Source organism: Drosophila subobscura, chromosome O (genome assembly GCF_008121235.1).
Source record: "Drosophila subobscura isolate 14011-0131.10 chromosome O, UCBerk_Dsub_1.0, whole genome shotgun sequence".
Taxonomy (NCBI): domain Eukaryota; kingdom Metazoa; phylum Arthropoda; class Insecta; order Diptera; family Drosophilidae; genus Drosophila; species Drosophila subobscura.
In genome coordinates this window covers 29,951,101-29,964,055 of record NC_048533.1, presented here as the reverse complement: position 1 = coordinate 29,964,055, position 12,955 = coordinate 29,951,101, and the positions used below count along the sequence as shown (strand labels likewise).

At 42.4% G+C, this 12,955-nt stretch overlaps 1 protein-coding gene across 1 annotated transcript in view; it reads left to right on the top strand.

The window, feature by feature from the left end:
• The window catches only part of LOC117897087 (headcase protein), a 79,407-nt gene that overhangs the window by 22,080 nt on the left and 44,372 nt on the right, over positions 1-12,955 (top strand). The window contains 1 exon segment of the mRNA XM_034805725.1: positions 9,538-9,634. Within this exon segment, the coding sequence (XP_034661616.1) occupies positions 9,538-9,634 (97 nt within the window).

The following is a 12,955-nucleotide window of genomic DNA, read 5'->3' as shown; positions in this document are numbered from 1 at the left end:
TAGGGTGTGGGGAAGTGTTTGAAGATTGAAAGAATGACATTTATACAGAGATTCGTTACAAAGCAAAATATGTTTTGGATTTTTCAATAGTTATGCAAATGTGGCAATCGACTTGCTGAATTTAAAGAGTTCTGGGTTCATTTTTTCGGTACGCACTGTATCTCTGTGCCTAATTGAATATATAAATCGAGATTGTGCATTCATTTGGAGACTCTGTCCCTCCCTGTGTGCCCCTGTCTCTGCGTGCCCCTCATCGATGTCATGTCAAGTGTCAGTTACAGACAACTACGCTGAAAATGTGGAATAAAAATGGGTGGAGTTTGATTTCGATTCGCCTCGAATCGTGCTCTGAAGCCTTTGTCTATCGGCATCCCAAAGAAATAGTTAAGCTCAAATAGACTGACACAAAAATTAACAGAAAAAGAAAAACTACAGAGAAATATTGCCAATTAGAATTAATGTGAGCACTCGAGAAAAGATTTCGGCTCAAAGTCGCAGTCGCAATCAAAGAGTTGGACATGTTTCCAATTATTTTTGAATATTTCTGCGCTATTTGCACTTGTCGGTTGGCGCTGCGTTGGGTTGGGTCCAATAACAACGAGAGAAACACTTTGATTTATAGAGGAAGTTTGCCCGCCGTTCAAAGAGCCGCCGCTGACAGCTCAATTTGTCAAGACGGAGACGCAGAAACGTTACTTAAAGACTCACAAATCGGAGTCGGGATCGGAGGCTGTCGTGCTTTGGTCTGGTTCGGGGTCCGACCTTCTCCTAGTTGCTATTTGCCTAAAAGATCTTTATACCAGTCTTACGCATGGGAGACTTCACAAATTGTCTTCTGATGTTTGCTCTTCTCTGCTGTTTGTTTTGCATGTACATGTGTGTGTGCATATATTGATAGAAGATCGGTTCTGCGAAATGTTGAAATTGACACGGGAATAGCATACTAGATTTGTTTTTTCTTACACACAAAACGGGGCCCGAAAATCATTATACAGTATTATATTTTACCCGAATAGTACCTTATACTTAGGTACTTATACATACATATGTACATATGTATGTATGTACAAGTGTGCATAGATCGTCAAAAGAGTCGTTAAGTTCTGAATATGTGATGCTTTCTCACGAATTTCTTTAGGGACTAAGCTGAAGCTCTTTTGGGTTAATTGCAAAGCAGAGCAGAGAAGGCATTAATTAAACAATAAAATTACTCTTAATAATATGCAAATATTCGGTGGTATGTCTGGGTCTGGCCTACACATGTCCCTCTATTTGTGGTTGGTTTTTCTTCTATTGAAAAAAAACAAACGAAATAAATGTTAGTTGCAGACAAAAGTTGTGGCAATTAATTTGACGCCTCTGGAAAAATAAATCTACATATGTCGCCACATGTGTGGCAAGCAGCTTTGAGAGTGCTGCAAACTACACTTTAATTGCAACAAAAACTGTGCGTGTGGCATGAGAAACGAAAAGGGATCAAGTCACAGTTGCCGCCTCATACGAGGAGCCATGTACTATGTGTACATAAGTTAGTTTGTGCCTCTCTGAACTTGCCACCGCAACACGCGAACATTGTGTCCGTCTCTCTGTCCCTGTCTCTCTCTCTCTCTCTTTCTCTGGTGTGTGTCTGCCACAAAAACTTGGCAACTTTGCACATTTGCCTCCTCCATCCTCTGGGAGCGAGTCTTACTCGTACTCGGACTGCAGCCTCGGATCGCATATTTGTCCAAAGTAATGAGACTTTTCACAGCTTTGCCCCCGGGTCCACCTACTGTGCCCCTTCTCCATCCCCCTACCTCTCTCTCTGTGCTGGATCGTTGTTTTTAGAGCTCTGGGGCAGACCGCGCTGGGAGTAGCGCAGCGTGAAGTTGTCTCCTAGACAGCGGCCAGCCTCAAAATGCATTATGGGAATTTTGTGGCATTTTCATTAACAGCTATGTGGTCCCTCTACCCCTTCGTTCCACATGTGTGTCCTATCCCTCATTGCCCCTCTTTTTCCCTCGTGTGTCTGTGTGTCTTGCTTTTAATTTGTTTGCGATTAACACGCGAGCGTAAAAAATATTTTGTCATGAGTCATGTGGTGGAGACGCGTGTGGTGGGGCACATTTTTGGCATGAATGTTGTAGGAGGGGCATTAGATAAGAGTTGTCGGAGACAGAGACAGACAGATAGAATGCAGAGCGAGAGTTATATAAAGAGGAGCAACCGATTGAAGCGGAAATGCAATTCATACGTTAAAATATATTTATGTATGTATCATGCTAATCATAAAGTGACCGATGGAACTGCCCACAGCTTATAAAGCTTCCATTTATCTTTATCTTTACTTTAAGATTGATATTCATCTTTCTTCAGAGTTGAGTAAATCTTAAATTTCTGACCCAACAGCTGCCTTTGATTGCTGCTGGCCGCCGCCGCACAGCTGCTGACGTTGGCAAATTTATAGGACCCGCTCCGCGCCTCGTGCTGGCCCCTGCTCCTGGGGCCCGCCTGACCGCTCCACTCGCAATTAATTAGCGGCAATGAGCTGTTGCCTCTGCCGTTTGCCTTTTGTGGCTGCCTTTATGGCTCGAATGTGCGTCGTTGTTGTTGCCTCTTTATGTTGCAAGCAGCAACATTATGTGTACGTTTCTTACTCTATGTCTGGCTAATTTTCTATTTATTTGACCACACACACACATACACACACGGATAAGGACTCGGATAAGGTTCGACTCTCGGTCCACGGACCTCGGACTGCCTCTAATTTATGGGTTTCTTGCACTCTCGCTCTCAGCCTTAAAGACCCTGTGGCCCGTCGTCTCTGGCCACTTCTTGCATTTTCTGGCTTAAAGTTTGAATTCGTGTCCAGGGAGACAGCACAACCGCCGCACCCAGCCTCAACAGGTCCAGGTGAGGGTCTCCTTTTGAGAACTAGTTTACTTTCAACGAGTGTCCAATGCGCTCCGCTCATCAACCTGATTTGACTCTACTGACATTCACGACTTGAGGCCCAGCTTCATTCAGTGCTTCAGTGGGGGCATGCCACACTCCCTCCACTGACAGTCGCTACTGGACTTAAAGTTCAGTCTAGACTCTAGAGCAAGTCTCGGGCTTAGTTCATGCGTGGCCTGGCCTCTCCCCCATTGACTTGGCCTTTGCTTTGAATTCCGAATCCGAATTGCTGTAAAATTACGTTTTTCCATGATTTATGTTTTCGCGTTGTGCTTCAAGTGCAATAGTTGTGCATTGCATTGCACAGGGTACTACGAAAGTATCCAGTTCCCATCTGTTATGTAACAGATGGAGGAAAGTAATACAAATATTTTATCAATCAACATTCTATCTAACTATCCACCAACTATCTTTCGGAATCAGTTACACATTTTAGCCATGATCAGGAAAAGTAGTTGGCATTTTGTTCCGAGTGTCAGAATGTAACAAAAAAACTCCCAATTCGTAGTAATAGTCATCGCTATAATCGACTATGGCCATTGCTCATTCTCCTACAACATTTTACATGTGGGTCGGACTGCGGATTGGCCTTTGTTGCTGCTGTGCTGCCGCTGCCTTAATTAGCTCAGCATTGTTTATGCTTATTTCGATTTGTTTCTTATTTTTTTTGCTCTGTATATTGTATGACTATTTTATTAATTAATTCGCCCGCTTCGTATCGCGTACTTTGGGTCATGCCAGTGGCACGACGAACAAAGGCAAAGGCAAAGGCATCGGGCATCGAATGTGTGGCAATAAATGGGTTTACGAGTACTCGCATGTCTGTTTCTCCATTTGTTTGCTGCCACCAGGCACAACCCACATGATTAACATTTGCTATTTCCATGGATTAAATCACAGTCTCCGCCACTGCCACTGCCTCTGTCTCTGTCTCTGCAAATGCCTCTTGGCCAAATTTGCGCAATTAACTCTGGCTAAAAGTTTAATTCCACTCGCGACCAGCGACTACAATTTGAGATCGTTTTGGGAGATCGAACAGATGCGATACTACCATAAGATAGTTAGAGGATGGTTGACGACTGTACGGAGTGCGGGGGCTAGTAACCAGTTTAGTTTTAGTTGCCGTTTTAAGGCATCAGCTACAACAATTAATAACAGCAGCAACAACAACAGTTCATGGAAAAACAGCAGAAAATCGCTTGAGAGCTGGAAAATGTTTTAAATACTTGGCATCCATTAATCAATTTGCACTCCCGATTGAGTTCCTCCGATTTGCGGTCAGTTTTAGTATGGATTCCAGTACAGTGGTTGCCCAGTGCGCGTGATCGCTTCAGTCTTTAGGCTCGGGTTCCTCCCAATATTTCCCCTCTCGTACTAGTATTTTCTCTCCTTTCGAGACCCGTTGCAGCTGAGATCGTAGTATCGCATTTCATATATTTTGTAATTTGTTTATTGGTGGGGGGTGGTTCCTACCTCTCTCTCAAAGTTGTTAACTTGGAAAAGCGATAAGAAAAATTCGATTTAAATATATATTTTTTGGGGTTTTTGCTTTTCTTATTGAATGGATTGTTAAATGCGTAACTTGTTTTTGGGATCCTGCCATGGGAATAGATCGAAGATCGCCGCACCCACTGACCAGGCTGGAAAGGCAAGATGCTAGGGAGGGAGTGGGGAGCTGAAGAAAAATGAAAGTCGAATTTTGATGGACTTTGGAGATGGAAACCCATTTCGACTTCGACAACTTTGCCTTTTAACATTTTGGCAACTCCCACTTTCCACGCCCGCCTCCCTTCTTCTACTTGGCCCCCTCCTCCTCCTCCTCCTCCTCTTTCTAGCCAATCTCTTATTTGCATTGATTTATCTTTTCTTTGTCTTTGGTTTTTTGTTTTTGGCCTCAAATTGGTCGAAATGTCTCTCTGTTGTCTGCCTATCTTTGGCCAGCTTTGGCCTGGCCTACTGCAGTTTTTGTGGTGAGCGGAGAAAAGTTCAATCAAACAAATGAAGGGGCGTGGCATATGGCAGGTTGCCCAGGGAAGTGGCAAATTTAATCAATAACCAGAAGCACCATCAGCAGCCGCAACAGCAGACACCAAAGTTGTACACTTATTTTTGTAATATTTGAAATTGATTTTCTGCAATAAGCGGAGGTGTAATGGTGGGGGGGGTCTATTTGGGTGGAGAAGGGGGCATGGCCCACAGTTGTTTATGGGAAAAACGTGATGCACGAAAACAGTGTACCGCCGCTCGTCTATTTACTTTTTGTGGCCACTTTTGCATTTGTCTCGCATTTTGGGCAACGTCTAATTTATGGCAAGGTGTGGCAGCCCCAGCACCCCACCGACAATACAATAATAATAATAATAATCAAATTATCAGAAATACAAATCTCCCTGACAGTCGGTCGGGCGGAAAGAGGAGCTTGAAGAATCACACGGGCACAGAAAATGGCAAGTGGCGGCGGCGCCCAGAATTTGTCTGTCGATTGCTCGATGGCGACATTTGGATTGAATTGGAGGCCAAAGCAATCCACAACGACTAGACGGAAGACGAAACCAAGTCGAGCTCTGCTTTCAAATGCAAATCAGACGCGAAACGGAGGTCTAAATCAGATCGAAGTGGATCGAAATTCGAGTTAAAGTTTGGACAAACATCAGAGTCAGCCAATCCGATATACTTTGAATTGTTGCCGCGGCAACAGCTGGCAAATCTATTTTTAAATAAAATATGAATATTGGAGATGGACAGTATGTTTTATGTACATATGTACATAAATATGTAGGATAAGGGAGGTTGATAAGGGAGCGCCAGGCTGCTTTACGTAGATACAGCTGATTATCTTGTAATTGAATTGAGAATAATCCATCAAACAAAATACACTCTTATGCTGCTCCCTATAATTTCGCGTTGAACCTTTCCTCAATTGTCTTATAGTTTTGACACGCACTGTCAATGGAGCGCGTTGTATATTTGCATAAATTAAACTAATTGGGCGCCAAAGCAAAGTCACCTCAAATGAATTTACATAAGTCCGATGGGCAGAGACACATTCGAACTCAAAGTGGAACCAGAGTCGAGTATTGTGTGGCAAGAGCAGAGAGCAGAGCATAGACCAAAGCAACAAAGATACCCGACCCGACCCGACTCGTACCGATGCGATGGAGAGACTGAAATTGAAACATTTCACATTTTTAATTTGTACGTGATAGGGCAAATAGTTTGCCACTTGATGGTGCGCCCCCCGTCCCCGGGGGTTCCCCTCTTTGTGGCACGGAGAATTATGCAGCACACAAATCAGGCTCCTGCCCTCGGATTCGTGCTGCATGCTAACGTGGCAGACAAATCGACTCTGCGTCTGGCAGCACTTAGCACGTGATTGAAAATTGCCCCGGAATGAAGTGATTGGTGGATTTTTCTATGGTGGAGATTCCCCTCCCCGTCTCTGTACTCCGTAGTTCTGATTGCCACCAATTTATTTTCGTACTCTTCTTCAACTCCCCTGTTGATTCCAGCGGGGTATGCTGGAACGTACACAAATATTTCTTGTTGGACAAACAATTTGCTCGAAACTTTGCTCTTTTCGGGTTTCGGTTTCTTCGTCTCTTTGTCTTTGGCTTTGTCTTTGGCATTAAAAGCAAATTTACAAATTAGTGTGAAATTAGGGCCAAAACAGGAAAAGTACACACAGCGGAAGGCAAACACAATCAGAAGCAAGAGCTGCATGGAGTAATCGACTAGAATACACCCTCTGGACACCTTTCAAAACAATAGCCTAAACCTTAGGCCCTAAACTCACCCTTCATCCTTTATTCTTAATCGAAGAGCCTGAAAGGCAGCAGAGCAGAGCCATCTCCGTTAAGGCTGCCATACCAAAGGCCAGATGAATGGCCCCCCTTTTTCTACAGGGTATGCTCCACAACATGCCGCATAACAAGTTCGCTTGTTTTCGGCAAAACCAAGGTCAAATTCAGCTGCTTGGAACCGCACTCCTCACTGAACATGTGATGATGTTTGGTATTCCGATTCGGATACCGCCCCGCCTTTGTCTTCGCTTGGAGCTCATTCTGACAGCCGGACAGCATCAGACGACGGACGGAAGCGACGCCGCCTATAAATTACAGAGCTCCCTTTCCTTCAGCGTTCCATTCAGAAATCTCAAGCAGAACGCAAAACCGCAGTCAAACTCACAGAACATGGACTACAGACCAATCGAATGCTGACTGATTGTTCCAACGATAGTTTTACATATACATATGTATATGGCTATTTATGTACAATATAGACTGACAGGAGACGGATATCTGAATAACGAACCTGAGAAGTTGAGGGACGGATTGACTAAAGTGCAAAATATCTCAAGAAAAAGAAGAATACTTTTTCTTTTCTTACCAACTTTATCGCAACAGGACCCAGAAAACAATTATACATATATTTTATTGGGATTGAAAATTTCTAAGATTCATTCATTTATTGGATTACGTCTGCCCGTAATCGTTCTCTGCGCGCCCCAAAGAAGGGTATCGAAAGTGTATAAATGGGGAGCACTTTTGTTCGGGAGAGACACTTGCCCAAGTGTTCGGGCCAAAAATTAAGAATAATGTTAATGGGATTGGCGAAGAGGGAATGGGGAATGGAAAGGCTAAGCCATTAAAAATCATTGGCCGTCGTGCACATCTCGATCTGGAGTGGTGGCTGGTGGGGATTGGATTGGATCAATAAGCAAACAATAAATACCGAATCGAGCTGGCCAGCTGCAGATCGTATCGGACGAAAATTATAATTCATATTCCCCAAATCAGCAGAATCTTACCCTGCGGAGGGCAGTGGGTGGTTCTTAATTACCCATTTGAGAACCGAAGTTCCACTCATTTGATGATTTGTGACGGACCCGCCCTGTAATTGTTTTAAAATTTTGCTCGGCTTGCTGTCGCTAGCTGATAAGTCGGAATGACTAATAGCGGGAGGGAGAAAGATATAAAGAGTGGGAGGGAGAAAGGGTGGGGTGTGGTGACGAGACAGAGAGTCTGCCTTTTGTTTTGTTTGTTATATAATCGAAGCAAAGGTGTAAATAAATAACATTTTATAACATTTTTATGACAAGAAGGAAAAGGTCGACGTGCGTAATACCCTAGAAAAATTATTCTGGCAAAGAGAGAACAAACAAAACATATGTACATACATATGAAGTACTTTATATAGTCGAAAAGTCTTTCTTCATAGCATACAAAATCTCTGAAAGGGTATGAAAAGTGCATGTCAGACACGATAAGCGAGTGCTTTCAAGTAGTTTATTCTGTTTAGTTTATAATTTTATGACAGATAAGTCGAAGCTCCACATGAGCTAATGGCAACCCACCTCCTGCTTAGTTGATAAGACTGTCCAAAGAGGGAGATGGTGAAGAGTAAAGTAAATATATTAAAACTAAAACAAAACCAAAAACGCCCGAGAGAGAAACACACAAAAACACAAAAATCTATTCAATGTCAAGGTCAGCCTGTGGGACTGCGACAACAAAAACATCGACTGTTTTGTGTTTATTTTTTTGCTTTTTGTCTTTTGTTTTTTCTTGTTTGCTCTCTTTCTTTTTTTGTTGCTGTTTCTTTTTTTGCACATTTTTTGTTCGCTTTCGCATTTTTTCGTTTTTTTTTATGTGCTTTTTGTTGATAATTTTATTTGCTTTACGAATATTGCCTGAGTAGAGGGTGGAGATTATAAGGACACCGACGTTTTTGATACCCTAGAGAATTATATCATATATAATGTAGCTATATAAATTATAAGAAATTCTCAGAGCACGTGGCAGAAACAAAGAAGATATACATATTTACATATGTATGTATGTATGTTTGTTTTGTACATTTTTTGTTTTTATTCTTTAGACTGTTGGTTTTTTCTTAAGATATTGAGGCATTTATGCATTCTTTGTTTTTATCTGGAAAATGACGTAAGAGCCAAAGAAAGTGAGAGGAAGAGAGAGCGAAAAGAGAGAGCGGTTGAAACTCAAGTGAAATGAAATTGAAAGAATTCCGCTGTGTGTTTTCCGTATGTTTTGGGGAGCCCAGCCTTTAAATGGAACTCAAAAGTCACGTAATTAAAATAAACACAAGTTCTCCAATGATTCCAATAAAGACAGTACAGTGAAACTACCTTAAGTATATCTTTCTCACATATTTAACCAAAAAATTGTGACAAGATCACAAAGACACAATCGGAAGAGTTTTCCCATAGTTTGATTTGGAATTCGATTAACATAACATACATAAGCTCGACTGTGATTAGATTTGTCAGAGGAAATTGTTGGACAGCCAATACGTGGATTTAAACGTACTGTATAAGTTTGAATGTACATATTGTGGGGTGAAATCCTTATCATAACTCACTCGTCCGGCTTGCCTCTCCGTTGGCTTGCAATTTCCGTTTTGCATGTCAGCTGTCACATGCAGTGGCCCCACCACCTTCCCAAAGTTAGAGCGCTGTCAAAGAATGTACGTTTTTACTCGAGAAATGGAATTTCGCATTCTGATTCATATTTTACCGTATGCCATAGTGGCATTTCCTTATCTGTTTACTTACATCTATCTCTCTGTCTATCCCTCTCTTTACAGCTCGACATCTGGCTGCAACGGCATCTTTTCACGTCGCTTGGATTTCTCGGCGTTCAATAAGCTTCCAAATACGCGTTTGAATTCTTATCAAGTCAAGGTGAGTAATAGATCTAGATATGTGCATATGTACATGTATACATATACTATTCATTCATACAATGTACATACATTCACTGACTCATACTCTCAATCTTTCATTCGCTTCGCCCATTGAGCAACCAAAAGCTTTAGCTCGGCAAACTTTTTCCTTTTTCTTGGAATTATCAACACAAATCTGCCCGATTTGCTAAACTTGACATTGGATATGGCTGTGTGGTCGCTAGAGGGACAAAGGGGAGGGCTGATTAGATAATTTTCAGCTGCTGTTGGCAGTCTCAGGCTCCGCCCGAGGCTCACACATAATTCTTAGGAAAACACTAGAAAAAATGCATCTCTCAAGCCAGCAGTTTTTACAGTCACACGAGCAGTTCCAAGAAGTGGAAGAAAAATAGAGCAGAAAACGTAACAACAACAAGAATGGCTATATCCGATGGAAAAGCGTCGGTCAAAAACGCATCGGTTAGCAGCCTTAGCAGGAGCTGTACTCCTTCTGGTCCTACCCTTGCGCTTAATCTAATCAATCTCTGTCCCTTTCTATTCTTTTGATTATTCTGATTCCAGCTGTAATAATAATGCAAACGAAGGCAAGCTGCTTTCTGTGCATGATCGTTCATGTCTGTTTGGTAGGCGGAGAGAGCGATTGAGAGAGTGTTTCGATTGCCATTGTTGTCCATTGGGATTGATGATGGTCTCACGGATAATGCTTTGCGGGCGGTCATTATTCAATGTAGTTTTTGTTGCATTCATACGAGTTTTTGTTGTTGTTATTTCTGATGGTCTTGCGGTTATTTCAAGCGGCTATTGAACCATGAGGCAGAGCTCAAAACTGAACTGGGACCCTACAAGTTTTATTCAAGTGGCAATTAGCTAGCACCGAAAGCAATCAAGGGGCGAGTTTTGCACTTGCGGTTACAGGGGAGACCAATCCTGCCGCAGGCTGCAGCCCGTGCCTCATGAAATCATAACCGAGTGGCAGGCAGACAGACAGACCCATACGTGTGTGGGTGTATCCTTTGGATTCAGAAATCCTTAGAGTTTGCCTTGTATATTTTATAAGGAGCAGACGGAGCGATTGCATGGCAGGATAAGTGGAAAGGAGACGAAAGAGCAGGGGTAGCAAAACAAAAGCCGAAATACACGTACCACCTGTACCCGTTCCCGCTCCCGTTCCTCTAATGTTGGCGAGTGAGCTTTGAATATGTTTTGCGTAGATACTAGTATCTGCCAAATGTATTTGTATCTGCAGCTGGTACGCCAGGGAATCCCCCCTTTAGCCAACGTATGAGCCATAAAGAGCAGGAACTGGAGAGCGAGAGAGAGATAGAGAGATAGAGAGAGAGATATGGAGCATTGTCTGGAAGAGAATTGCTTTTAAAAACTTTACAATTCAATTTGTTGTTGCTGTGGAAGGAGGATCCCTCTCCCTTTTGGCAGTCTGCCGCGTTGGCATGCATTTCAAATTGCATTCGGTATTGAATTTATAAATATTTAATGCTATTCAAAATGCCATGCAACCCCCAAAACAGAACCTAAAGCAGAACTAGAACCAAAGCAACGACTATAGGATACCTGATACTCCGGGACTGGTATTCCATTTGGAAGAATATTTGGCTAATAGGTAATATATTCCTTCCCTAAACATATGGGAGTGGTACATTTTCGATATTGTGGGTAGGTGTTCATCTCTCTTGAGGCTAAAACCTGGCTATAAAGCTATAAATCCAAGCTACAAACACCTCAAAATAAATCCACCCTCTGAATAGGGAATTAAGAAAATGGTGGGGAAAGTTGCTCGAGCAGACGAAACTTTTTAGGAATTTTTCAACGGACAAGTTGCCGGCTTGAAAGTTTTCCGACCGACAGGATCTCCCACTGTTTGCCCGAAGGATTTTCCTAAGCCCAAACCCAAACAAAGCGCATCCCATCGATGTTGAATGTTGAACCACGGAACCAGTTCGTCATAATCAAGTCTCGAGTCAACTTGTTAATCATCCAGCAATTTGCCGCTTGATTCCCGAAAGGGTTGTTGTTGTTCCTTCGCTGGTCTTTAAGCCGCTTCGCTGATTTTTTAATCAGCATATCATAGCAATTGCCCATGGCCCATGGCCTGTCTGACCCCCAGATACCCAGAACCTCCTCTTCAGCTGTCGACATTCTCATTCTGGCCGTCAAGGGATTTGCGTCATCCAATAAAAAAGGATGTCTATACGGACTTTAATCAGCTATAATTATAATTAACAGAACGCCGAGATTTCTGATTACAATTCAATCCGCACATCTGCTAATTGTTGTTCTTGCTCTTCCTTAATCCTTTAAAGGGGTGTGGCCTTTCTTTATTAAATCTGCTGATTCAGGGAAGATCTGTCCCGGTTTTTGTCTGGTGCTGGTTTCTGTTTTTGCTCGTTTTTAATATGCCAATCAATCTTTGTCGTTGCCGAATTGAAACGAAATTCTTGTGAAAAAATAAACTTTTAAGGAGGAAAATAAGTTTTATACATAGATGATTGATGAGCGCTTCCACATGTCTTCTATATCTCTCTTTCTCTCTCTCTTGCGCTCTCTGTCTGCAGCGGAATCGGAGCTGAAATATAAAATTTGAATGGAAATACTTATTTTTTTCTATTTCATTCTGTTCGCTCTCTGCTCTGCGGTTGTTTTGTTTTCTTTAACATTTTGATGAGCTGACATTACATTTCCTCTCCATGTGTGGGGTTGAATTTTTCGAAATGGACTCTAGCGGATTCGGTTTCCGTTTTTACACTTCGCTGTGGACACTGTAGTGGCGACACTTCCACAGATTGATGGCTGCGCATTCTCGAAGAATTCTGCCACTGTCAGAGTCGTCGAATATTCGGTGCTACATTCGTAGATATGTTCAGTTCACATACGTACATATACATACATACATATATGTAAATACATATGTACGTATGTATATTCTCAGTAATTGTCATATTTTTGGGTATAATAGAACAGGGACTTCACTAGTAAAAGGAATAATGGGCACATCATGGTCGAAACACTCCACTTGAGGGTTGTCTCCGCGCCGCATAAGACTGGATTGCAATGAAATGACGTTGATGGGCGCCACTGGCAGGCCCAGAATTTATGCAGACGCTGGAAAGAGAACAACTCGTATCTGGACATTCCTCTCCCGGTATCACAGACTTTGGTCATGCATCAAACATGTGTGACACAGACTTTCGTGGCAGTCAAAACTCCACGCGATATTAAATTTCTTTAAAGGCGACAAATTTATGCAAAAGTTGGTTGGTTTGTCTTCTGCGCGATGTTTACGCCCACACTCAGGTGGGAGTGG